This window comes from Kogia breviceps, chromosome 1, assembly GCF_026419965.1.
Source record: "Kogia breviceps isolate mKogBre1 chromosome 1, mKogBre1 haplotype 1, whole genome shotgun sequence".
Classification (NCBI taxonomy): domain Eukaryota; kingdom Metazoa; phylum Chordata; class Mammalia; order Artiodactyla; family Physeteridae; genus Kogia; species Kogia breviceps.
In genome coordinates this window covers 183,752,733-183,779,626 of record NC_081310.1, presented here as the reverse complement: position 1 = coordinate 183,779,626, position 26,894 = coordinate 183,752,733, and the positions used below count along the sequence as shown (strand labels likewise).

At 49.8% G+C, this 26,894-nt stretch overlaps 1 protein-coding gene across 3 annotated transcripts; it reads right to left on the bottom strand.

Annotated features, from left to right (window-relative positions):
• Positions 1-234: 234 nt before the first annotated feature.
• On the bottom strand, positions 235-20,620 carry IL22RA1 (interleukin 22 receptor subunit alpha 1). 3 transcript variants are annotated; one of them, XM_067017892.1, is made up of 7 exons: positions 20,525-20,615; positions 16,535-16,651; positions 15,463-15,641; positions 13,332-13,507; positions 7,167-7,305; positions 3,173-3,294; positions 235-2,231 (listed from the first exon to the last, which is right to left on the bottom strand). In XM_067017892.1, the coding sequence occupies exons 3-7, from the start codon at positions 15,491-15,493 to the stop codon at positions 1,278-1,280; spliced, it is 1,422 nt and encodes a 473-aa protein (XP_066873993.1). In that variant the 5' UTR covers positions 15,494-15,641; positions 16,535-16,651; positions 20,525-20,615; the 3' UTR covers positions 235-1,277. The 3 variants fall into 3 exon arrangements, with proteins under 3 accessions (XP_066873993.1, XP_058918225.1, XP_066873951.1); XM_059062242.2 differs by having other exon boundaries at positions 236-2,231; positions 16,519-16,651; positions 20,525-20,607; XM_067017850.1 differs by having other exon boundaries at positions 282-2,231; positions 16,528-16,651; positions 20,525-20,620.
• Positions 20,621-26,894: the final 6,274 nt, after the last annotated feature.

Sequence of the window (26,894 nt, the reverse complement as noted above, 5' to 3'; positions counted from 1 at the left end):
AAACAACTTCCACCTATGAACTCAAGGAGAAGTTTCCATTTGTCCCTGGACCCTGTTTCCTGCAATCCCTTCCCTCGCCTCCTCCTAGATAGTCCAGCTCCTGCAGCTTGGCCTGGAGCAATCCTGAGGAAATCAGGATAATTCAAGCCCATGAAAAAATGCCAGATCCAAAATCAAGCTGAATTGGGGGAGTGGGTCACTCCTGTACTGTCCTATTTTTTAAAAATCACAACAGGAAATACTACTGTTTATTGGGCACTGCCCATGAGCCAGGCACTATGAAACACTTTGCAGACATTATTTAATTTCATCCTCACCACAACCCTGTGAGGTCAGTGTTATTATCCCCATGACACAGATGAGGAAACTGAGATTTTGAGCCGTGATTCATTTGCTTGAAGTCACATGGCTGGTAAGTACTAAGTCCGGAATTTGAACCCAAGTGGGCTGAATCCAAGGCTGAGTTTCCAAAGTTGTGAAGTAGGTACAGTTTGTAGTTGTGTCTCCTTCGGTTGCCCCATGGCCCCATGTTCCTTTCAAACCCTGCTGCCAGGATAGGGTCCGAAACTCCTGCCGACAGAAAAGGCTTCTGTGTTCTCCCTCCCTGGTGGACCTGCATTTCACTTGGGGTAAAGCCTCTAGTAGAGGAATGAAGCTGAAATGGTGCAATTCCAGGCAGTAGCTCAGGTTGGGGATGAGCCGCAGGCCGCACCCCTCCCTGGAGTCTCTCCATCAGGCTGCCTCTGGACTTGGCAGAAGTGCAGGTTGTCTTGGTTCTGCCCAGTCTGCTGTGAGGTGTCCTTTTTCAGGCTCCTTTTCTAGCCTTTGGGGAACCACAGAGGATGCAGAGGCCTCACTCTGCTGAACTAGATTATGAAAGTGGCCAGGAATGAAGAGAGGTAGGCTCATGGAGAACTTTGCGTCCAGTGTATTAGGAGCTGGGGCCCTGGGTCTCCGGGAGGCTCCCCATATTAACTCCTGCACGCTGACTGTCCGTCCTGTCCTGCAGAACTTGGCGTGCACATGCTCATTTCCGCTCGCTCGTTTGTATATGATGCACTTCTGTAACTCCTCTGGCCGGAGCCCTTCTCATGCCTTTTTGCTCCCAAGGAGCTCAGCCACGGCGGGGTCTGTCATCGTCCTTCTCCCGGTTCCTCAAGGGCACCCCCCGGGGCCGGGCTGTACAGTGCACAGCGCCACTGCGTGCGGGAGTGACGGTCAAGGATGCGAGGTGAGGGTGGGGACAGCAGGAAGCCCCAGGCCCACCCTGTTCCCACTCAGGACTCCCACTGCACCGTCAGGGCCAGGCCTCTGAACAGAGAGTCCAGCTCCGTGGGCGACTCCAGGTCTGGGGCCCGAGGGCCTGGGCTCTTGGCCTCAGTCTCGGATGCTGGACCCTCATCACTGGGACACACGAGGGACTCCAGCAAGCCCCAGGGACTCGGACCCTTGTCTGTGGGGGAACACGGGCAGGAAGGAGTCTGCAAAGGGAGGGACACGGGGTGACCCTCGATCTGGACAGAGGAGAGGAGGGGCAGCTGGCCCTTTACGTAGCTTCGTGTCCTTGGCTCCTCTCCGCATATGACACCAGAGTCAGGTTCTCTGTCTGTGTGAGCCCCCAGATGCCGGTGGAAGGATTTTACTTCTTGGGGGTCCTCCATAGCCAAGGAGGTCACCTGCTGCAGAGAAAGGCCACCTGGGCTGCAGCTTCCGGATGGTGCCTCTTTCTGGAGCTGACCTTTAGTTCCGAGGTGTTTGGGACCAGAGAGTGTCATAGGTGGGGAGTCTCTGCCAGAGCCTTCCCTGCATATGCCGTAGGAAGGAGACCAGCTGTCCGGAGTGGTCTGAGGGGTGTAGGAAGGAGGCTGGGCCTCCGAGATGGCCTGGGGAGTGTAGGAGGGGGCGTTAGCTTTGGGGGTTACCTGAGGTGCATAGGACAGGGGCCCGCCCTCAGGGGCAGCCTGGGGGGCATAGGACAGTGGGGGGAGTGTCTGGAGAGGTGGCCCGCCAGCGGGCTGGAGGATGGAGAGGTCCGGCTGCCCAAGGTAGGCGGCCTCAGACAGGCTGTGTCGCGGTGGGGCTCCTGGAGGCTCGATGGGCCCAGAGACGTTGACTTGGGAGTACTGGACAGGCTGGGCCAGGCCACTCGGGCCGCTGAGGTCAAAGACGGGGCTTAAGATGTGCTCCTGGATGAACTGCAGAGGCTGGAAGGTCAGTACGTGCTGGACATTCTATGCAGGGAGAACAGTGTGCCCGTTAGGGTGTGTTCAAGCTCCCCGAGGGTGCTGTGCGTGCCGCGGTCCTCCTCAGGGCTGGGGGTGGAGGGGAAGGGGTAGACCATCTGGGGGCTTTTCCAAGATGTGCGATCCCCGTATCCCTTCTCAGGGATTCCTCTAAGTGCTGGAGCCTCTGTGAAGGGACAGGGCTCCCGGCCTGTGAGCTGAGGGCCGCTTCCAGAGTCTGGTTGTCTAGGGAGAGCGGGTAGGCTGTGCTTTCTCTAGGAGGCGGGCACTCTGGAAGCAGCTGGCTCGGGTTTGGGGTGCCCTTGGGGAATGCTCTCGAGGTGCTGGCTCAACTGCCTCGGCCCTGGGTCCCTAAGGGCCTCACGCGGGGAGAAGGGTGGGGAAGAATGGGGGACGGGGAGGCCCCGAGAGTTTTACAGGAAATGGCTCATCTAGCCTTTGACTTGGAGGGGCGGATGGGCGTGAGCTGCGTCTGCAGGCCCCAGACTGTGCAGGCTCTGCAGCGGGCATGGCTGCTTTAACAAAGATGCAGCTCTGGTGGCCAGACTTGGGCTGCCGATGTGACGCGTATGGTTTGCGGGGGCTTAGTTTAAAAAAATTAGTTGCCAAGATCTGAAACCTGAGAGATTTTACATTACAGTCTGAAATTCTGACTTTGCTGGAAAAAATGTGAAGATGTGGCAACAGTGGGCCTGCGATCCCAGGTGGCGGTACCTGGGCTGCCCGTTTCAGGCAGGGTGTGCGCCCCCTTGAAAGCCACGTGGGTTTTCTATTCCACGCCTTCTCTTCCTGATCCCTAGCTCTCTTCCATACACCGGGGGAGCTGCCAGCCACATCTTTAGGTTAGAGGGAGAAATGAGGGAGAGTCGGGGTCCTGGGGCCCGTGCCCTCCCCTCAGCCTCTCCATCCTCCCCGGGGCCCCTGCTCACCAGGGAGTTGGGAGGCGGAGGCGGCTTGGTGATGTATCTGTAGCTCAGGTAGCAGAGCCCTGCGACCAGGAAGCCCATGGAGAACAGGAAGGCGCCGGAAAAGGAGTAGGTCCACGTCTGATCTAGGTGAGCAAGAGGCCAGAACAGGAAGGGTGAGGTTGTCAGTGTGGGTACTGCCAACTTGGGCCTTTTCCTCCCCTGCCTCTTAGGGCCGGTCTTGGGAAGGCCTCTCCTATCCCCAGTACTTACAGGGCCCGGGGCGAGGGCACAAATGGAGGGCCACACACCGTACGTCTAAATATTCGGAATTTGATCATGTTTTTACATTGTTAAATAAAATATGTTCTGTGTTCCCACTTTGACAGATATACTTTTCATAACAACCTGGAAGGCTTGACTTTTGATTCTTGGACGCCTCGGGGTGCTGTGTGGAAAGGGGGAGGTGCAGGGGGAAGCTCCCGTAGGCCCAGCCTGGCTCCAGCCCACACCGCCAGGGGCCTCACACCCAGGGATATGGGCTCATGGCCAAGCTCATCCACGCCGCCTACAAATACCCACCCGCTGGCCACCCTCTGGGCCGAGGGCCTGAACATCAACAGAGTGTCTGCCCTCTGGAAGAAAGACCCAAGGAGGAGATCTGCCGAGACTGGACACAGGCTCTGGCCACCTGTACAGGGAATTTCGGAGCTCACAGTTTCCAGGGGGATCTGCCCATGTGGACCTAAGGACTCGTCAATCTTGCGGGGAGGGCCATGGCCAGAGCAGGGCCGGAACGGGGCCTTCTAAAGTGCGGGGCTCCGGGCTTCCCTGGTGGCGCAGTGGTTGAGAATCCGCCTGCCGATGCAGGAGACACGGGTTCGTGCCCCGGTCCGGGAAGATCCCACATGCCGCGGAGCAACTAAGCCCGTGAGCCATGGCCGCTAGGCCTGCGCGTCCGGAGCCTGCGCTCCGCAACGGGAGAGGCCACAACAGTGAGAGGCCCGCATACCGCAAATAAATAAATAAATAAATAAAAATAAAGTGCGGGGCTCAGAAAAGGGTCCCTCTTGCCTGGGTCTAAGGACAGTCCTGCCTTCCTGGTGGGGGCGGGGCAAAGAGGCAAAGGGAGGGGAGATGTGACAATGGGAGGGGTCTGTCCTCCCCACCTCTCTACCAAGACCTGAGCCGAGAAGACCTCACTCAGGAGGGAGAGTGGGGAGGCACCACCTTTTCAAAAACGGAAGGAGAGGATGACTAAGGGCTCTATGCTGAGCCTCCTCCCTATGGCCCTGCATCTTTGGGATGGGTGGGTGCAGCCAGGTCTTGGCATGACACACTTCCTGTCACCAATTCAAGTGGGACTGGCGAGTGGCTTGGTAAGGAAGAGGTAGCTGGAGTTTTTGCTAAAACTGGAGATTTGTATTCACTGGGGGTCTTGACTCTCCAAGTCACCCTCCTTCTGTTCCTGGCCCCTGTGTGGCTTCGGCTTGGGGACTTGATCATCAGTTGCCAGTGACCTTGGCAATGACTGTGAACGCTGGGAATTGCTGTAGAGCCTTTACTTCTAGTCCACTCCTTGCTCCTCCCCCAGGCCCTGTGGCTTGGGGCTCTCGGGGTCATCTTCCTACTTCCCCTGTCACATGTACTTCCAGACAGGACCCAAATGTCTCTACATGACATGCCTAATGTAACTGGAAAACTGTTGCTCCCTGTACCAGGACAGGACAGGGACTTGGAACATTTCTGCCATTTCACTCACGGGGAAGTAGGAAGAAATAATGGAAGCAACACTGGAATGTGGAGTGTTAGAGGTCTGGCTCAGCCACTGATGAGACCCTCATCTTCTGCACGACCCTCTCTGGCCTACCACTTATTAATAACAGTAGCCAGCGATGATTGAACTATTACTACATGCCATGCACTGTGTGGGGTGCTCTACCAATGTTATCCCACCAAACAGATGGCCATGGATGCTCACTCCTTACAGATAATGAAGCTGAGTCTCAGAGAGGTTAAGTGACTTGAACAAGGTCACACAGCTACTCAGCAGAGAAGCCAGGATTGACATGTATAATTCCAAAGCTCATTCTCACAGCCACTACACAACGACGACTCCATTTCCTCATCTGTAAAATTAAGATGTGGGGTGAACCAACACCTAGAGCCCTTTCCAGCATCAGGATGCTGGGATGATGGTCCAAGACATTCTGAGAGGTAGATAAAGGATGGATTCTGGGCTCTGGGGATAAGACAGACCCCTGTATACAGGGTCAAGGGCAGGACGTTTCATTATGATATGGAAGTAAGAGGAATAAATGTGCAGTAGAGGGGACAGACTCTAAACAAAATTGCAAAGTGGTGGTTAGAGCCCAGGCTTCAGGGTCAGATGAACTTAACTAGGTTCACTGACCAGCTGTGTGGTCACCGGCAAGTTGCTTAACCTCTCCGAGCCAGAGCTCCTCCTCTGTAAAATGGGGATAATGCTATACAACTTGCAGGATTGTTATAAGGATTCAATGGGATAATATATGGAAAGGATTTAACACAGTGTTTGGCAATAGAGTAGGTACTTAATACATGGTAGGAATTGTTATTAATATACTTGATTTTAAAGGATAAGGTGCTTCTATATGTCACCAAGAAATAGCCACCATGAAGTATGATTCATATAAAAGCAGCTACAGTCTTAGAAAAACATGATATCATATCATGAGCTAGATCACGTATGGACAAACCAACAGAAGGATATGGGTGGAGTGGCCCACATGTTGTCCATAAGCAGGAGGGCAGGGGCGGGCCAGGAATGAATGACAGTTATCTAGAAGGTCCAAGGGAGAGTCACAAATCATATACACACTCCCAACTCAGTGCCTGTGAAGTTGGTTTCCTTTTTCTAGTTCTCTTATTGCCAAGTTCTATTCTGGTCTTCATGTGGCCCTTTCCCCGGGAAGGGCATGCCCTGTGCAAGAGATCAGTGCTGGCTGTTGTTCCGCCAGGCATATCTTCCCATGAAAACAAATGCGCTGGGACTCGGGTGGAGAACTCAGTCTCCTGTGGGCTTTTGGGGAAACCGACGAGCTGAGTTTCTGAACAAAGCTGAGGACCAGAACCTACCCTATGATGTTTCTACCAAGCTGCAGTTATACCCTCGGGCCCAGCCTCTAGCAGCTGCCTCGCTTCTATTCATCAGAACAGAAATCACCTACTGACATCATTAATCTAAACAGGATGACTAAGGTGGAGACTGTTTCCCAAATCCATCCAGTCCCATGCGATTGCTTTTTTCATCCTCTAAACTTGGAGCATTACATTTCTATCTCTATGAAAATAAGCACTAATAAAAACATCATGATGCTTACGATGAGAGTCGAGTTTCAATGTGCTAGAGTTGAGTGGGATGGGATACCACCCCACTGAGCCAATGACTCAAAACTCTTTCTATGGTAGTGCAGTGGTGAGAACGTGTTCTCTGGAATTAGGCCTAGTTCCATCCCTCACCACCTGTGCAATCTTGGGCAAGTTACTTAACCACTCTGAACCTCAGTTTCCTCAGTAGGACAAAGATGCTTCACAGAAGCATGAGAACTGTGTTTCATAGTGTCTGGTCCCTGGTTGGCACTGCAGAAATGCTATTATAATCACTTATTTTTATTTGACTTTAGAAGGTACTGAGGGATCTTTTTATCTTCTCTGCTCTCCCATCTGCAGATTATTTCCTGGGATCTCTCACTTGAGTTAGCATCAAGGTGAATTTGCTTTGCCAGGATACACACGCAGCTTGCCAGAGAGAGGAAATTCAGACATAGGCTGGAGGGTGGAGATTAAACATTTGTTATGATAACCCAACAGCTAACTCACTTATGAATAAACAAAGATTGACTTTAATAATACACTAGTAATCCTTCTGTGGTTTTTTAGAGCACTGCCAAGCCTCACCTTGGTTACAGGGGGGAAAGCACAGAGTCAAGGTTTGAATTCAGGAGTCCCAGTTCCCTCTGGCTTCGGCTGAACTTACCTGGCAGCGTCCTCGCTCGGCACACGTAGGGGGCGCTCTCCTTGGACCAGGTTGGAACAGAACTCACGATGGTCCCAAGGAACTCCGTGTCAGGGGTCAGGCCAAAGAACTCAAATTCTCTCTGCTTCCCTCCAAGGTGCTGAATTTGACGGAGAACACAGAACAACATCTCTTATACACCAACCTCTATGTGGAGCCCGCGTACACCTCTGCCTGGGTTACTGCACTTAGTAAAATGGTACCACCAGCTGCCCAAACCATAAACTGGTAGATCAGTCTGCAGAGCTCCCTTCCCATTCCCCTCCCTTCTGCTTTCTCCCTAAATCCAATCAGATGCAAACTTCATGCACTTTCACTTGGAACAGTGTCTGGCACATAGCATGCACTCTAAATACCAGCCGCTGTTATTATCACCACCGTCATCAACCATCAACACCCCACCATTCTTCCTTCTTCCAGTTCTCCTCTTTCCCCCCCAGTTTTTTTTTCTTTTTTCTTTTTTTTTTTTTTGCGGTACACGGGCTTCTCACTGCCACGGCCTCTCCCGTTGCGGAGCATGGGCTCCGGACACGCAGGCTCAGCGGCCATGGCTCATGGGCCCAGCCGCTCCGCAGCATGTGGGATCTTCCCAGACCTGGGCACGAACCCGTGTCCCCTGCATCGGCAGGTGGACTCTCAACCACTGCGCCACCAGGGAAGCCCCCTCAGTAGAATTTTTTTTTTAAGTCTTTGGATCATGATTTAGTGGCTGATATGTGATATGCATTTAAGTTTATTCCAACATTTTATTACGAATATTTCAAACTTAGGAAAAAGTTGAAAGAATTCACATTGACTACCCCTATACCAACCACCAGGATTCTACAATTATTTTACTATGCTTGCTTTCCTACATGTCTATCCATCCCTCCATCAATCAATTCGTCTTATTTCTGTGATCCATTTCCAAGTAAGTTGCAGACATCAGTACACAACCTCGCAAATAATTCTGCATGTGATAGGCCTTTCCGTTCATCTGCCAACATGAATCGTTTGGGTTTGCAACACCTCTTCTATGAAAAACACCGTGTACTTTTTTTGTGTGTGTGTTACGCGGGCCTCTCACTGTCGTGGCCTCTGCCGTTGCGGAGCACAGGCTCCGGACGCGCAGGCTCAGCCGCCATGGCTCACGGGCCCAGCCGCTCCGCGGCATGTGGGATCTTCCCGGACCGGGGCACAAACCCGCATCCCCTGCATCGGCAGGCGGACCCTCAACCACGGCGCCACCAGGGAAGCCCCCCCCCCTTAAAAAAAATAAAATATAAAAAACGCTTTGAATATCCATCCCTCTCTTGTCTCCTCATTGCTTCTGCCTTAACTGGGCCTCAATATCTTTGGCCTGGACTCTTGCAGTGGCCTCCTTACTGGTCACCAGTCTCTGGTTTTGTCCCTGTCTACTTCCAAATTTATCCTGGTGCCACAGTGATCTTTCTAAACAATTACTATAATTACAAAGCTCCTCTATTCAAAATCCTTTGATGGCCGGGTCATATTACAGGCCCCCTGGTTCACTCTTCCCTCCCTACAGCCCGCTTGGTCCTTTAGGCTCTGGTGATGTTGAATGCCTGTCGCTCCTGCAAACACTCTGCTTCTGAAGTAAGCCCTTGCTCCTTTGCATCTGCCCATCCTTCTGCTAGAGCCTCTTCTCAGTTCTTGCCCTCTTGCATGTCTCGAACGTCTCTGACCTTGAACTCTTCCCTCGGCTGCCTCATTCCATCATTCTGGCTCTCCTCCTACCTCTCCGATTGCTCTTTCACTGGTTTCAGCCTCTCAGTGTTGTTCTGCAAGTTTCACTCTTCACCCATTCTTTCTTCTCTTTCCACATATTTTCTCACTTAGTGATCTTTTCTGGACCCGTGGCTCTGGTGATCACCAATGTGTGGATAAACCCCAAACTGATCTCAGTAAGAGCTATGGAGTTCCTGGCACACACCGCCAGCGTCCTACTGGACAGCAGTCTGTGAGCATCTCTAACTTGACATGTCCAAATAGCCTGATCTCCTCTCTCTGGGTCCTGCCGCATCTCCAACCCCACACCCACACCTGTATTTGATTCCCTCATTCTGTTAATAACGTCTCTCTTGTTCTAATGTCCAAGGCTCAAACCGTAAAACCGTTCTGGACAAACCCCTCTCATATCCTTTGTAACTGATTACCCTGAAATAATCCATAAACTTTTCTTGAAAGGGCCAGGAGCTATGTTCTTGTGAGCTTAAAAGCTAAGAATTTTCTTTTTGGTCCTTTGCGTTTCAGCTATGCCTTCTCTTTTCCAGGCACGTGGAGGCCAAGGTTTAGGGTTACTTGTTGTTTTCTCTTTTGAAGGGGGTGAAAGTGGGTGAAGAGGTGCATGAATGGATTTAACAGCTTATTGTTTTGTGGAACTCATATGGTTGAAATGAACCCCAGTAGAGTTTTCAAGGCCCCAAGAGTCCTCCTTCTCCAGGTTTTCACTGCCTCCACCCTGGTTCAGGCCCTTATCTTTTCCAGCCTAGTACCATTGCAATAGCCCCCCTGACTTCTCACCCTGATCACTCTTTCATTTCTACATTTGATCTCTCCTCTTCCTGCTCCCAGTAATTTATAGCTTCTTTTGGCCAAACCTGCCGTAAAATAACAGCTATAAACTCGGACCAAAATAAAAACTACCTATAGGCATTGGAAAGTAAGTAAAAGCAGGCAGACACCAGAGAAAGGGGGAAGCGCATGCCACCGAATGAGTTTCTCTCTCTTTTTTCATGTCTTGTAGCCTGGAGGCAGGCCCCCATTTATACCATGTGGAGTGGGTGAAACGTAGATTAAAAACCCTGTAATCTTACTGGTTTGAGTAACCAGAAGACAGAGTTCAGGGCAATCGCAAAAGTTGGAAAGTGAGGGAGAAATCACAGGTAGGAGAGGTTCACAGAGAGAGAGCCTGAATTCTGTGTATAAACTTTGCCCAAATCCCTGGCTGGTGCCTCAAGTATGCATATGAGCAGGGTAGACTCCAAGCAGCCCAGCTAAAGTTTCAACTGAACTTTACTGAACTGAGATTTTGGAGTTTGAAGTTCAGCCGAATTCACTGCCTACTAGATTCTGGAGTTTGAAGTTCAGCCGAATTCCCTGCCCACTAAGACAAAGAAACAAACAAAAATCAATACTCTTTGGAGGAATTTGACAGAATCCAGAGTCCTTTCAACATATCATTCACAATGTCCAGGATGCACTCCAAAATTTTTAGACATGTAGAGAAAGAGAAAATGTAATTCATATTCAGGAGAAAAGACAGTTAATGGTGACCTCTCCCAAGATGACCAAAATGTTTGAATTATCAGACAGTGTTAAAGTGGCTAGTTTAACTATGCCCAGGAAGTGAAGGAAAACGTGCTCAGAATGACAGAATGACTAGGAATTTTCAGTAGCATAAACTATAAATACTAGAGACTATAAAAACTAGAAACTATAAAAATTAGAGAATTTAGAACTGAAAAATACAATATCTAAAGTAAAAATTCCCACTGAATGGTTTTAACAGCAGATTGGAGATGACGGAAGAGTCAGAGAACTTGAAAATAGAATAGAGAGAATTAAATAGTGGTGAGGGTTGGACAACTTCTTGAATATACTAAAACCCACTGAATCCTATGCTTTAAAGGGGTGAAGTTTGTGGTATGTGAATTCTATCTCAATTTTTAAAAAGGGAAAGACTGTCAGAACGCTGTCTACAAGAGATACACTTTAAATATAAAGGCATAGGGCTTCCCTGGTGGCGCAGTGGTTGAGAGTCCGCCTGCCGATGCAGGAGACACGGGTTCGTGCCCCGGTCCGGGAAGATCCCACATGCCGCGGAGCAACTAAGCCCGTGAGCCATGGCCGCTGAGCCTGCGCGTCCGGAGCCTGTGCTCCGCAACGGGAGAGGCCACAACAGTGAGAGGCCCGCATACCGAAAAAAAAAAAAAAAAAATTAAAAAAAAAAATATATATAAAGGCACAGGTAGGTTGCCAATAGATGGATGTAAAAAGATATACAATGAAAATTATAAATGTAAGAAGGCTAGAGTCACTATGTTAACAGCAGATAAGGTAGGGTTCAATAAAAAGAGTATTATTAGTGATCAAAAGGGACATTTCATAATGATAAAAGGGTCAATTCACCAGGAGGCCGTAACAATCATAAATGTGTGTCTGATAATAAAGCTTCAGATATGCCCGAAATTAAAAGAGAAAATAGACAAATCCACAATCAAAGCTGGAGACCGTAATACTCCCAGCAATTAAGAGAACAATAGACCTCCCCCAAATCAGGAAAGACATAGAAGATAGAATAATACTATTAGCCACCTTTATCTAATTGATATTTATAGAGCACACTCCACCAAAACACCCGCAAAATACATATTCTTTTCAAGTGCGTGTGGAATATGCACCAAGATAGCCCATATGCTGGGCCATAAAACAAGTCTCCATAAAGGACTGAAATCATACAGAATATGTCCTCTGATCACAAACTGAATTAAGCTGTAAGTCAATAACAATAAAATATTCAAATGCCAAATATTTGCCAAAAATCAGTTGTGATAAAGACTCTCCCTGCTGTGTAATCTCTAATCGCTCCCCCTGACTACTGAAATAAATAAAGCTTCCCCCATCCGCCCTCCCGACCTCTACGGCATGGTCCCAGCCTGTCTTCTTAGGGTTAGTATTGTTCCTCTCCATCAGTGTTTCTCAAACTTCAGAGTGAGTAAGAAGCACTGGGTTGCTCACTAAAATTCTGATCCCAGGGGTGCGACTCTAGAATGTGATGAAGTGGATTATAAGGGGGCCCGGGAACCTGCATTTTATGGGTTTTTTTGTTCATTTGTTTTTTGGCCGTGAGGCATGTGGGATCTTAGCTCCCCAACCAGGAATCGAACTCGCAACCCCTGCATTGGAAGGTGAAGTCCTAACCACTGGACCGCCAGGGAAGCCCCCAAGAACCTGCATTGTAAACAACGGCTGCAGGAGATTCTGATGCCATTAGTTTGGGACCATGTTTTGAGAAACTATTCTACGTGTCCCTATGCTTCAGCCCAAATGGACAGTTTCGTGCTTTCTAACAATATCCTCAGCGTTCCTGCTTCTCTCTCTGATCATGGTGGGACAGTGTAGGCCAGTGGAGCAGGGAGGAGAGGAATGTGGGCTTGGAACAAAGCTGGATTTGAATCTTGACTATGCTATTATTTGCTGAACAATCTTGAGCAAGTGACTTAACCTCTCTGTACCTCTGTTTTCTCATTCAGAAAATGGAAATAAGAGCAACTACCTCATAGGTTTTGTGATGAAGATTAAATGACACAATAAGCATATATTACCTGATATACCTCAGAAATTGATCTCAGCACCAGAAAGTTTTCTGTTCTAGAGGTCTTTCCAGATCTCTCTGAGCAGACATCTCCTCTCTCCCCTCACAGACTCCATTCTGTCCCACAGAACACTCTTATTTCCCTCTACCTATAGCTGTATGAATTTGAACTTGAATTCTTGTTTTAACTCTCTCCCCACCCATTAGATTATAAGCTCCTTGAGCGCAGGAATAGTCATTCAATGTAATTATGAATTAGTGGCACACACTGCCGGGGGAAACACTACATATTTTTTTTTTGAATACAAAAAGGAATGTATAACATTTGACAGTTTATGCCTTTGCCTTCCACCTTTCAGTATTACTGATCTTAAGACACTGCCTGTATCCAGTTCCCACAGAAAGTGGAGAACCAGCAGAAAGAACTGCAGCAGTAGAAATGGATTCCAGCATTTTCCAAAGTGGACACCTGAGGATGTTAATAGAAGTGGTTTCCCTGGATGTTAGAAGGCATTAGGCAAGAAAAAAACTACATGTAATGCAAAATAAAAGGCGTTTCTCTGATCAAATACATGAGAGAGAAGTTGTATTAAGCAAATTGAAACTGGAGTCCTGACTTTGCAGTACTTGTCAGAGGCTTTAGCATGCTATTGTGTGTGTGAATCTACAAGAGGTAGGCTGTAGACATGTTTTGGGAAACGCTGCTGTATATAACACATCTCCTTTCTACTTGAAGCAATGCAGAGAGGGAAATGGGTTTCCAAGGCAGGGAAGGACCAAGGTGGCACATATATTTACCCTTCATTTACCATTTGGTAGGTGTGGTTGATGTTCAGCTTTAAGTGATAGAACAGGTCCTGGAAGATGTCCTCCAGGGTTAGCCGGTGGCCATTCCCTGTGTGGATGGGTGTGTAGGTGGGATGGACAATCATCTGGATGGATCTCGCCTTGGGGATACAGGTCACATCAGGTGGTTTGATGATAGCTGGAAAAAGGGAGAGAGAAAAAAGAAATGAAAAGTTAGAATCAGCCAGGAGTATCTGAGAGGCTGCCTTGGACCTTGGGAAATGACTGCTTTCCACCCCCTCCCACCCCAACCCCAGCCATGCTTCTGAAAGCATCAGCTAAATGAACAGGTGAGAAGAGAAGCAACTGGTGTTTGGGTGTAAGGCTGGCAAAGGGGTGACCAAGGGTGAGTGGGAAGAGCCCAGGGAGAGGGGCCCTGGACCCCTAGGCTGATCATACCCTTGTCCCAGCCTCCACACGTCCTTACCTTGAGTCTTCCCAGAGCACCTGCCCCCTGGTCTACTGGCTATGACGGCTTTGGGGACTGATGGTTCAACTACATATCCAAACAATGTTTGCGGTGCCCAGTATTATTGATTCAGCCTCAAAGGCCAGGCCTAAACTTCAACCTCTCTCAAGAGGAAATTTCCAAATAACCAAACGACCTTGACTGGTTTATAGACCCCTTTGGGAATTTGAATGCTATTGAATGCTATGGTTATTTTCTCCCCCCAAATGTACATATACAAAAATCTTGCACTCAGTTTCAGGGTTTCATGAACCTCACTCCCCCAGGGTTAATTTATAGAAAGTCCTCAAGAGTCCACTGACCTCCAAGATTAAAAAGATCTGAGCTAGAAGAATGTTCGCTTCAGTGTTGTCTATAAAATTGAAAAAACTGAGTTAAGGGTCCTGCAAAAAGGAATTAGGGAAGTCAATTAGAGTACTTCCATAGAATGGATCATGTTTGCAGCCGTGAAATATCGTGTTGTGGAAAAATATTTAATGACACGGGCAAATGCTCACGATACCAAAAAACAACTGGGCTTCCCTGGTGGCACAGTGGTTGAGAGTCCGCCTGCCGACGCAGGGGACACGGGTTCGTGCCCCGGTCCGGGAAGATCCCACATGCCGCGGAGCGGCTGGGCCCGTGAGCCATGGCCGCTGAGCCTGCGCGTCCGGAGCCTGTGCTCCGCAACGGGAGAGGCCACAACAGTGAGAGGCCCACGTACAGCAAAACAAAAACAAAAGCAAAAACAAAAAACAACTAACCAACCAACCACATCACAAAAGAGTAGATACAGTTGCTAGTAGCTGCGGTTATGTTTACGTGTTCAGATTAGTTGGGCCTACTTTTATTTTTCTTTGTGTATTTCTATATTTTCCAAATTTTCTACAATAAGTATGCATTAACTGAACAAGCCAAGAAACAATATAAAATAACTTGTTTAACTTTATTTTTTATTTTCTTAAAAAAACGCTGTGGCTTTTAGGTCAGTTAGTGAACATCACCTACTTACCATGTGTGAGGAGTCTGGCACCTTATTCATCCATCCACTCAGTCCTTCACGAACTATGTATTGAGCATCTCCTATGTGCCAGGCGCTATGCTAAGGGCTGGGAACACAGTGGCTTCCACGGCCACACATGCCCTCGTGGAGCTCACTTTCAGTAGGGGAGGCAGGTGATGTAAGTGCCAGCACACGCAGTAACTGTGGATTGTGATCTGAGCTCTGAAGACGGTGAACAGTTTATGGTGACAGAGAATAGCAGACGATGACCTAGTGAAACGGGTCATCGTTGTTGAGGCTGGCGGTGGGGATACTCACTTAGGAGGTGACGTTGACGCCGAGACCAAGACCAGGGATCGGAAAAGAGTCAAGGCAGGAGTAGGAGGACCGAGTTAGGGGGGCCTTGGTTGCACTCAAGTGGCAAGATTAAGGTGGTCTGAACTAGGGAGGTGGGGATGGAGACGGAGAAAGATGAACGACCGCACTGGGGGTGCTGTCCAGTTGCGGGCGCCTTCCCTAAAAAGCCACGTCCCTAACTCTGGCCCTGGGAGGCAGAGCCCTTCTGGCCCTCTACCCACTGCGGAGGGGAAGAGGCCATCCTTTTCCCGTCCCGCACCCCGTGCAACGAGGGGCTGGCACTCACTGTGCTGCAGTGAGTTGAACCGGTCGGTCATCTTGGTGGCGGACCGGCCTCCCGCGTCGATGGCGGTGACCCGGGCGTAGTAGAGATCCGTGAGGTTGCCTGTCTCCACGGTAAGGTTGCAGGATTTCCGGGTGATCTGCTGGCAGCCCTCCTTCGCCTGCCACTCTGTCTCTCCATAACTGTGGGCAAGGGAAGGGCCAGAGCACACCTTTCACCAACAGGCTTGGCAGCAAGCCTGTCGTTTATTAATAATGGTAACGGTATCAAATATTGACTTAGCACGTGTACCCAGGTCCTTTATGCGGACGAACCTCACAACGGTGCTGTGAGGTTCGTACATTATTCTCCCTCCTTTTCGAGGAGGGGAGCCGGGGGTTAAGGAAGTAAAATTTGTCCAGGTGTTTGAGGCGTGCATGCAGGGAACCAGGATGTGAACCCAGCCAGTCTGAGCTCACGTTCTGGGCGCTTTCAGCCCCATTGACAGATGAGGGACTTGGGCCTCGGAGAGGGCAAGTGCCTTGCCACAGGATGGAGTGGCAGGACCAGGAATGGAAGCCAGGTTTGCAGACTCCTTGAGCCCATGTACCCTCCTCTCCTGCCCGGGAGAGGAGAGGAGCAGGAACGGGGCGGGGTGGGGGCCCGGGAGGGGGTGAGCATGACTTTTCATGGGCCCAGTCTAACCCAATATAAAGCAACGACTGGGGGCTTGTTGTTTGCCAGGCACACGTGCTAATGACTGCCTCACTGAACCCTATGAGGAAGGTACTATTGCTAACTTTACTTCTTGGATGAGGAAATGGAGGCTTGGTGAGGTTAGCCAACCGTCCAGAGTTATAGGGACAGAGCTGGCGTCTGCCCCCAGAGCCCGTACTTGTAACCCTTATTCTAACCTCTCCCGGCAGAAGAAACATAAAGGAGCAAAGCTATGTCTGGGGGAGGGTTGCTGTGTGACACCAGTCCGGGCGGGGGGTGTGGGGACATAGGAAGAAGGAAGGGTTTTCTTGGAGGGGTTGGTTCCAGAGCAGAGTCAAAAGGGCTTGTGTTGGAGGAGTATACGTCTTATACTGCACACTGTAGACGGTGTCTGGGGCACTCTCCGGCCTGCTGTCCCACGTCAGGATGTTTTCGAAGTTGCTGGACTGGAATTTCACGTGCTGAAGAAGGTCTGGGGTGTCCTCAGCGATGTGAGCTGCAGGAAATATGGGAGCAGGGTGAGCAGAAGGGCGCGAAGACTCTGCCCAGCCCTCCAGCAAGCGGCCCCGAGGGGCGAGCCAGCGCTCACTCAGCGGAGCCTGGGCTAACCGACCAGCCCTGCCCCACTTCACTTCCTTTTTCCTTGGTATCGAGCTATGATTCCCATTCCGTGAAACGCACCACTTTAAAGCATGCAGTTCTGTGGTTTCCTAATACATTCACAAAATTGTGCAACGGTTGCCGCTAATCTAGTCCCAGGGCGTGTTCATCGCCCACGAAGAAACCTTGTATCCATGAGCAGGACTTCCGTCCCTCCCCTCCTCCCAGCCTCAGAAACCAATAATCTGCTTTCTCGATGGATTTGCCTATTTGGACATTTCCTGTAAATAGAGGCATCCAGTATGTGGCCTTTTGTGTCTGGCTTCTTTCACTTAGCATCATGTTTTCAAGGCTCATCCGTATTACAGCATGAATTGGTGCTTATCTCCTTCTTATGGCTGAATCATATTCCACTGCGTGGATAGACCACATTCTGCCTATCTTCTCGTCGGTTGATGGCCATTTGGGTTGTTTCCACTTTTTGGCTATTTTGAATAATGCTGCTGTGAGCAATTTGTGCACAAGTTTTTAAGCGGACACATGTTTTCAGTTCTCTTGGGTATACAGCTAGGAGTGGGATTTCCGGGTCGCACGGTGATCCTATGCTGAACTTTCTGAAGACCTGCCAAACTGTTTTCCAAAGCGGCGGCTGCACCATCTCCTATTCCCACCAGCAAAGTTTGAGTGGTGCAATGATTCCATATCCTTGCCAACACATGCTGTTGTGTTCATTCATTTCTCAACACCGTCTGAAGTTAGCGTCCTCACCGATGGAATATTTTAGAGGTATTCAACGAAATGTTGACTGTCTAAAGAGGTAACTTGCCCAGAGTCAGCAATTTCAGACGACGGTGGAGAAGATGTCTGTGAATTCCTGCTTCTCTGCTGCTCGAACCAATCCCTGCCCAGCCACCACATGCCCTCTGAGGAGGGCAAAGGCACCTTCACCAGCCACACGGATTTCGCAGGAGGTGGATTCTGACTGAGGCTACGTATGGGCAGCGTGACCTTGGGGAAGCTGTTTAAGCAACTAGAACTTCAATTTCTTCAGCTCTAAAATGGGAGTAATTGGACTTACCTAAAGATAAACAATAATGGCCACAGCAGCAGCTGACATGTCTGAAATGCACGTAAAGTGCCGGGCACCGGGCTAAGTCTCCTTATCAAATCCTCCTGACAATCTGATGAGGCAGGTACTATCATTATGCCCATTTAACGGATGAGAAAAACTGAGGCTCAGAGAGGCGGCCTGCAATGCCCACCACAGTGCTAGGCTGCTTGTGGGGTGGATACGATGGGGCAAGGAAGGGGCAGCAGAGGCCAGAGCGCCGAGAAGAGGAGCCGGGAGGGGGCACTGCCCCCGAAACAATCTTCACTGTAAATGAGAGCCCTTGACTTACAAATCTCTTCCCTCAGCCCTCCTAACGCGGTCTGTGGAAAGGAAGAGAGCACAGGAAAATGGCGGCCGGAGCCGGCAGCTGGCTCTGCGCATGCTCCGAGGTTGGCTGGGGCGGGAAACAAACAGGTGCAGATCCGGTTGGGACAAGGCCTTGAGGTCTGAGGGCACACGTGTCTTTGATATGATGTGTGTACACCTCCCTTCCCCCACTCCCCATGATCACGATCGCCAGCAAGTCCAGAGTGTGAGGGAGTGGAGGGTTATTTACCCCTCCACTCCCAGTCTACATGCAGGATTTCTGTAAGGGAGGCATTTGTGGGGAAGGGGGAGTATATTAGGACAGTCCAACCCTGCTGTGCATGTCCACATGTTAAATCTAAGGCCACATTCCTCTTTGAATCTGGGTTGATCAGGTCCAGCAGCTGCAGAACGTTTTGTGTTCCAGGCTTCCTGGAGCCCACAGAAGGGGGCCTAGGGGACCAGGGGGTTCCTTCCGCCTCTAGCCAACGTGATGGATGTGCTGCCGAGCCTCAAGTTGTGGCTGGTATGTTGTTTGGACCCGAGTCTGGGCAGACTTGGGGTCTGTTCTGGGGGGAGGGGCATGGGTTCAGGGCTGTGTCTTAAGTTGAGGGAGGGAGTCCACTGGAAGTCAGAGCTCAATGGTGGCTTTGGGGGAGGTGGTGAGGTCAAGGGCAGGCAAGAGAGAGGATGGGATTTGAGAGAAGGCCAGGGTGTGTCTGGGGGTGGGCTTGGCTAGGGTCTGCAGTGGGAGGGTTGCTGGTTAGGGTCAGTATCCTGGGGGGGGCCATGTGTGTCTGGAGGAGTAAGTGGCTGAGGTTGGGACATGCTCTGGAGGTGAAGGGTCCAGGTTGGGTGGAGGTTGGCACCACTTTTCAGGAGGGAACTCGAGCTGGCTTCCTGAAGTCGTGTGGGTGGACCTTGGCTGGCCCCTCTCTTTGAGGAGGTGTTGAGGGCTAACAAGATCGTCCGTCTCCTCTCGCCCACTCATTCCTTTTCCTCCTCAAATCCATCGCCGGTTCCTCAGCCCATGTCGGTTCTGCACTTCCTGGGTGAAAGTCTACATTGTGAAATCGTGGGGAGCTGTGTATTGTCTAGAAACCGACAGCCTGGGAGATGTGATCAAAGGAAGTTTTCTCATTTGCTTGAAAAAAACAAGTCTATGTCAACCAGGTGGGAAGCAAAGGACAAACAAACAAAATCAGTTCAAACATGTTCTGGAATCAGCCTAAGAATGCCGAGGGTGAAGGCACCTGGGGCTCCAGAGTGACCTTACTGACTCCTAACAACCTCCTAAGGGCTGCTTCCCCTGTGTCCCCCATCGTAAAGGGCCAAGAGCCTCTAAGTCTTCCAACCGGAATGGGTGAGGGTCTGGAGGGACATGTCTGAGGTCTCTTGGGAGAGGCATCAAGTCTCCCTAGATCACAATGAGTCCAGTGTGCTGTGAATGTTCTGTTTGATGCCACGGGGAGGACGGACTGGAGAGCCCGGGTGGCAGCTGGAAGCGCTGCGGATCTGGTCAGCACCTGCAGGGCACAGCTGTGGTCCTTTATGGCCTTCTCCCTGCACTTAAGGTAGAAGGGGTCTTGCAGAGGCCAGCCCTCCCCGTTCTTCAGTCAGGACTATGCTTTCACTTCCTCAGAAAGTTCCTTGAATTTTTTAAACATCTCAGGGAGCAGAGAGACAATCTAGAATCTCATGCATTGGTCTGGAAGTTCTCCATAATGATACATCAAAACCATCCACTTTACTGGATTTGAACATTGTGCCCTTTCGTCCTGTTTTCATAAGAGCTCTGGTGTTTTAAGACCTATTAATGCAGCAGACCTGGGCCCTCTGGGAGAAAATGCTCTTTCAGGTCTGGCACGAGGGGCTGGAAGAGGCCCCCTCGGGGGTGTGGAAGGAGGCAATGGCTGGACTCAAGCTTTGTCCTTCCTGACCCTCCCTCACCTCCCAATGTGAGGCCAGTGCCAGCCAGAAGCAGAGGAAGAGAGGTACAATTTCTACCAGAAAGATTTGAGGGGTCCAGGGATGTCTAATTCCCTTAAGCTAATTCTCCATCCACTGGAGTGGGGGGATCCACACCCCCAGTTCAGACAGGTGGCTGTATCCCCAGAGCCTTGAGGGCCAACTGAGTCTCTGAAGAACCCAGGGTCTGAGGGACCCTCTCACCCTCCCCGGCAACCTGAGCTGGCATCTACTTCTCCAGGGAAACTCGGCGCCCAGGTCAGCCCAGCAGAGAAGAAATTGAAACTGGTCGTGCTGGGGCTGGATGCAGTTCTGGGGGAGACGACCCTGATCATTGGCTCCTGGGTGGGGGTCAGGTCTGACCACAGGGAGACCAGCACTCACCGACCAGGGATCCTGCCGCCAGGATGATCAGCAGCATCCGCATTGGTGCCAGGCACAGAGCCCTCTTTTGGTCTCCACTCTGGACTGAGCACAGAGGGAGGGCTGGGAAGCTTGGGCCCCTTGGCAGCTGGCTCCACCCAGGCACGAGGGCGGGGAAAGGAGGGAAAGGTGGGGCCTGAGCCATGGGGAGCTGGGTACGAAGGTACCTGGTCGTTGCTTCGGAATTCCAGGTTCTGGGCGGGATCCAAGGGAGTTCCCCTCTCAGTTGCAGAAAACAGCAACAGTGACAGACTGGCTTGTTTATCTGGTCTGGTGGCTGATTCATCCCAAGATTCTTCAGTCCTTAGTAGGGAACTGAGAGGCAGAAAACATAAAAATAATCCACGACATACAGTCTTATCAGGGAGCAGCCTGGCACGGGGTATCAGAAGCCTGCAACTTACATATACCTTTTGCCTCACTGATTCCGTCCTCGGGGATTCACCCTGAGGAAAACAACTGGATCAGATGAAGGAGCAGAAAATATGTTCCGGAATGTTCCTGGCGGCAGAGGAAAAGCTCGACTCCTCGGCTTTGTTCTGGCAGGAGGAGGTATAGGGTGTCTGCTGCCCCTGCTTGTGTCACGTATTAAAGCAGTTCTGCCATGCTGGATGCTTGAGGGTCAAGGGGGATAGCGTTCCTCCTAGAGAGGCTGCTGGGGGTGAGAGGTCCAGGCACTGCTACACTGAGCCTTTGGGGTCTGGGAACTGCAAAACGTTAGGAAAAAATGGATCAGAGGGCTTCCCTGGTGGTGCAGTGGTTGAGAGTCTGCCTGCCGATGCAGGGGACATGGGTTCGTGCCCCGGTCCGGGAGGATCCCACATGACGCGGAGCGGCTAGGCCCGTGAACCATGGCCGCTGTGCCTGCGCATCCGGAGCCTGTGCTCCGCAATGGGAGAGGCCACACAACAGTGAGAGGCCCGCGTACCGCAAAAAAAAAAAAAAAAATAAAGGATCAGAGATTTCAGTGACTCTTACTACTGTGCTAGAGATGGGGGAAAAATTCAGGAGTGGGCCTTCGGTTTGTGACAATGAAGGCTCAAACAGCTCACCCAAGCTGTCCCACCATGTGGAGGTGTATCTATAGGGATAACGTGAAAGCCACTGGGATGGGTGTTTAGGAAATGATTTTCCTCTTCTTGCTGGGCCTCAAGAGAAGATTGAAGGGGCCTGGACTCTGGTTAGGGTAGACATGATTAGAGATCTCTGCCTCTAGGGAGAGTCTGGCCGGCCCCAGCCACACAACAGCAGGCTGAGTCCTATAGCAGGACAGCCAGACCCTAAAGGAGGCTCTAGAGGGCTTGGCTTTAGGATGTAGTAGGCCGTGATATCCAGGGATCTGTAGTTAAGTTTTTCTTTTCTGTGTTGTAATTGTTTTCTGTCATCTCTGAGTCATTGGCAAAGTTTGTTTGACAGCGCAGCCACATTTGAGCTGTGCTTTGGGGGAATTAACGTATGATATTGTGCCAGCCCTTTCCTATTAATTGCAGGAAACTACATTTCCCAGGCCCCTTTGTCAATGGTTTCCTGTTAGGTCCAGCCAATGGGAGGCACTGGAGGATGGCTGTGGAGCTGGAGGAGAGAAGTCAGGGTATTTCTCCTCTTCTTCCTCATCTCTTGAGTGGCATCCCCTACAATGGCTGTGTCTCCTCTGGAGCTGCAGCTGCCTCCAGCCAGGCGGCTGCCACCATTTCTCTGTCAGGTGGCCTGGGCTCTGATAACAACCTCTCCTCCTATTTTCCCCTTTAGCTCAAAGGACAGAGCAGCTTCCTGCTGTGGTGACCCTCTGGGCTGCTTCCCATCCACGATTGGATTCTCAGCTCTTCCGTCACCTGGGTAACCAGTTCCCCTTTGCGAAAGTCTCTTGGTTTGAAAGACTCAATCGGTTTCTGTGTTCCTGAATGGACTAGGATGGATGTGGGGCCTTTGATGACTTTTGGGACAAAGGGGTACGGGGAGATCATGGCCAGAGAAACGGGTTACAAAATGCCAAGAAGGCATGAGGAACTATGATTGTGGGACTATTAATGACAAGGAAGACACCTGGATTATTTTTATGTATTTATTTATTTAGGCTGCAACGGGTCTTCGTTGCTGAGCGCGGGCTTTCTCTAGTTGTGGCAAGCGGGGGCTACTCTTTGTTGCAGTGTGCGGGCTTCTCATTGCGGTGGCTTCTCTTGTTGTGGAGCACGGGCTTCAATAGTTGTGGCACACAGGCTCGGTAGTTGTGGCTCACGGGCTTAGTTGCTCCGCGGCATGTGGGATCTTCCCGGACCAGGGCTCGAACCTGTGTCCCCTGCATTGGCAGACGGATTCTTAACCACTGCAGCACCAGGGAAGCCCCTGAAACCTGGATTATTAAAGAACTTGGGAACATCCAGACATCATTTCTAATAGTAAAAAGAAAAAAAGTAAAAGAGAACAGCGTCCATGTCTGCCAGTAGGGGTTTGGTTAAATGCATAATGGTAAGTCCATCCAATGCAAGGCAAATGCAGCCTTCAAAATAACCCTGGAGAAAACTGTTTTGTGGCCTGGTAAAGGGTCACCATATTTTGTTAAATGAAAAGAAGCATGGGGAGTTCCCTGGCAGTCCAGCAGTGGTTAGGACCCCGTGCTTTCACCGCTGAGGGAACCGGTCGGGGAACGAAGGAGCGTGGCACAAACTATGTACAGTACAGGCTCGTTAAACCACATACGCACAAAGAGAAAAAAAATCTGAAGGATATATGTGAAAATATTCATGGAATTATCTCTGGGTGGTAGTAGAATGAAGGGTATTTTTATTTTCCTTCCTTTGCTCATCTGCATTTTCTAAAGTTCTTACAGGAAATGTATTATTTTATACTAAGGAAGAGTCAGGTGACTACACAAGGCAAGTAGACTGAAGAAGTGCCTTTATCTGGGCTGGACCCGCCTCTGGAGGTGCCATTTCTTCTCCCTCAGCCAGAATCCCTCTTCTGCAAAGCCAGCTGGGATGATTTCTCCTCCTGAAAGATGCTCATGACAACTCCAGCCCACCACAGATTCACTCCAAAAAATCCTTCTAGAAGATGTGGTATATATATACAATGGAATACTACTCAGCTATAAAAAAGAATGAAATAATGCCATTTGCAGCAACATGGATGGATCTAGACATCATCATACTAAGTGAAGTAAGTCAGACAGACAAAGACAAATATATGATATCAATTACATGTGGAATCTAAAAAAATCATGTTATTTACAAAACAGAAACAGACTCAAAGACTTAGAAAACAAGCTTATCGTTACAAAAGGGGAAAGGAGGGGGTAGGGATAAATTAGGAGGTTGGGATTGACATACAGACACTACTATATATAAAATAGATGATCAACAGGGACCTACTGTATAGCACAGAGAATGCTATTCAATACTCCGTAGTGACCTGTATGGGAGGGGAATCTGAAAAAGAATAGATATATGTATATGTATAGCTAAATCACTTTGCTGTACACCTGAAACTAACACAGCATTGTAAATTAACTGTATCCCAATATAAAAGAAATATTTAAAAAAATCCTTCTAGAGCTCTGGTCTGCTGTGCACTTGGCATTGTCCAATACTTTTCTTCAGTTATGCTCACGTTTATGACTGGAAAGAAGAGACTTGGGTGGGGGCTATGTGAGGCGCCAGCACCAGCTGCAAGTATCGGAGGGGCTGCTGCATGGAGAAGGGTCGAGCCCATTTTTGTGTAGCTACCCCTAAACAGGAAAACCAGGGTGGTTAGTAAGAGGACATATTAAGGAGGCAAATTTCTTTTCTTTTTTTTTCAAAGACTTTTTGATGTGGACCATTTTTTAAAGTCTTTATTGAATTTGTTACAATACTGGTTCTGTTTTATGATTTGGTTTTTTGGCTGCGAGGCATGTGGGAACCTAACTCCCCGGCCAAGGATCAAACCTGCACCCCCTGCATTGGAAGGTGAAGTCTTAACCACTTGACCGCCAGGGAAGTCCCGCAAATTTCTTTTGATTTAAGGAAATAGATCTCCCTACGAAGGTGTGGCTGCCTTTAGGATGGGCTGCTCTTGGTTGCGGGGGGGTATTTAGTGAGAAACTGTGACCAATGGTAGACGTTCCCTAGATAACCTCATAACCTCATTTATGGTCATAAATGTCTCCTTAGAAGTTTGAGATGGTGATAGTTTCTGAGGCCAGGTTCCAAGGATGGGGGAAGTAAGGGCATTGCATCCTGCAGTTTAGGCTTTGAGGCTGGATTAGAGCTATTTAGAGGAGGCATATCCCATGAAAGGGCCTGGAACTCAAAGATGGGATTTCGAGTGGGGGATTCTCAGCCCCTGTTGGAACCTGGCTTCCACAACATCCACTTCGTGTCCAGAGAAGCCAAGGCTTGGAGTGGGCTGGGACATGTCGAGCAACACCCAAGAATGCATCATGGGCCTCACCTTGGAGGGATCGGCTCCTGGAGAGGGCCTCCCACCCCTTGCTGATGGTTTCTCTCACCGGGAGACTGTACTCTGAGGCATTCTTGCCTTGGGATCCCCACCTTCTTCTCCTAACCCACTTAAAGAGGCAGTAAGGGGAAAAACAGGCTGTTGATAATTTATAAATTGCAGTCACACGCCTGCATCCTATATCATCATAAGCCAAGGGGTGGGGTACCCTGGGCTGGAATAGGTCCTGGCGCCAACCAGTATCTCTTGAGTAATTGATTCATGGTACTGACTCACTCATTTAGATAAAGTATAACTGCTAGTGTTTTTTTTTTAACCCCCTCAAACTCCCATCGCTTTAGCCTAATTTTGTGCACACAGGAATGAGTTTCCCACTTCTGCCCCCTCCCTCACCATTTCACTCACTGAGCAGCACTGATACCCCCTTGGAGCAGACGCTGGGTTGAGGGAGGACAGTCATCCACATGTGACAGGATTTGGGATCTGGGATAGAATCTAATGCAAGATCTCTGGCTGCTTTATATGTCAGTCAGCCACAGCCAGTCCCTTACTGACTCCAATTCATATACCAATTCACTCATTCATTCCTTCGTTCACTTATTTAATATCAAGTTTCCACCCTGTGCCAGATGCTGGTACCGGGAAGAAAACAGTCCCTTCCCCAAAGGAGTTCTCAGGATGTAACATCCATTACCCCAAAGCTGCCCATTCCCAGCGGCCCTGAGCACGGTTCTTGTAAGAACCTGTGCAGTCGGCAGCCCTGCCATCCCAGCACTGTCCTGAAGGTGGCAGCAAACAGGTAAAGAGGAGCTCAAAAGGTGAGGCGGGCAGGATGGAGGCCCTTGGGGATCAGCCGCAGAGGAAGTCCTGCCTCGGTTTCTGGAAAGGACCTACTGCACACCCATTCAAGGGGGCAGATGCCCCAACCTGACTACAAGCTACAATATGCATGAAATGTGAATTGGCAAGGATATTTGGTTGAGTAATAGAAGGCTCTGGAAGTTGGCTTAAAACTAGGATGCAGGGAAGCCGAGGACAGGACTGCAGCTGAGCCTCAGGAATGGACTGGATCCAGTCCATTTCTCATCCTGGAAACTCATGTGGAGGTCCCATTCTCGTCTTTGTACCCTGAGCTCTCTTGTTCTTTGGAGTGGGAAATAGTGTCAGAGCAGGTTGGAACTTAACTTGTTCCAGGCCAAGCCAGCCAGGAAGACATCTGAATGCCAGGGAAAGGGACTTGTTGGATCAGCTCATCTTGGGTCTAGAGCCTGCCCTGGCATTAGTAAATGATGACAATCTGCAAGCAGAGTTCTGGGCAGTGTGAAAATTAACAGAAACCTCATTTAAGATGCAGCAGGGAGGGCTGAAGGGAGAACTCTCAGGCTCTACTCTCGCTGTCAATTGCAGACTCAATAGAAAGAGACATACCTTTGCATCTCCAACAGGAGGAGGGTTACTATTTTACGACCCAGCAGGAGGAGGAATTTCTCTTTGCCCGGCAACAGCCTAGCCAATAAGAGACTGTCGTAACTCAGCCAATGAAAAGCACTACACTTCGGACTCCCAGTTTCCTCCAATAGACTCTGTGTTTAGAACGGCGCCTCCCAAACTAACCTCTTTTCCCCTACAAAGGAACATTCCTCTCCTTGCTCTCTGGACTTGCCTGTGGTTCACCATCGATTGCGTGTCCCAAATTGCAATTCTTTGCTCTTCTTGAATAAACCCGTTTTGCTGGTAAAATAACAGGCTGTTTTTATTTTTTATTTTTAGGTCTTCAGCTGTTACCTTGTGGGAGAATTGGTGGGACCTGGGAGACCCTCCCCACTAGAGAGCTACTGGAATGAGTTTGTGTTGCAAGGCCGCCACATAGGATTTTCTGTATCCTTCCCTGGAC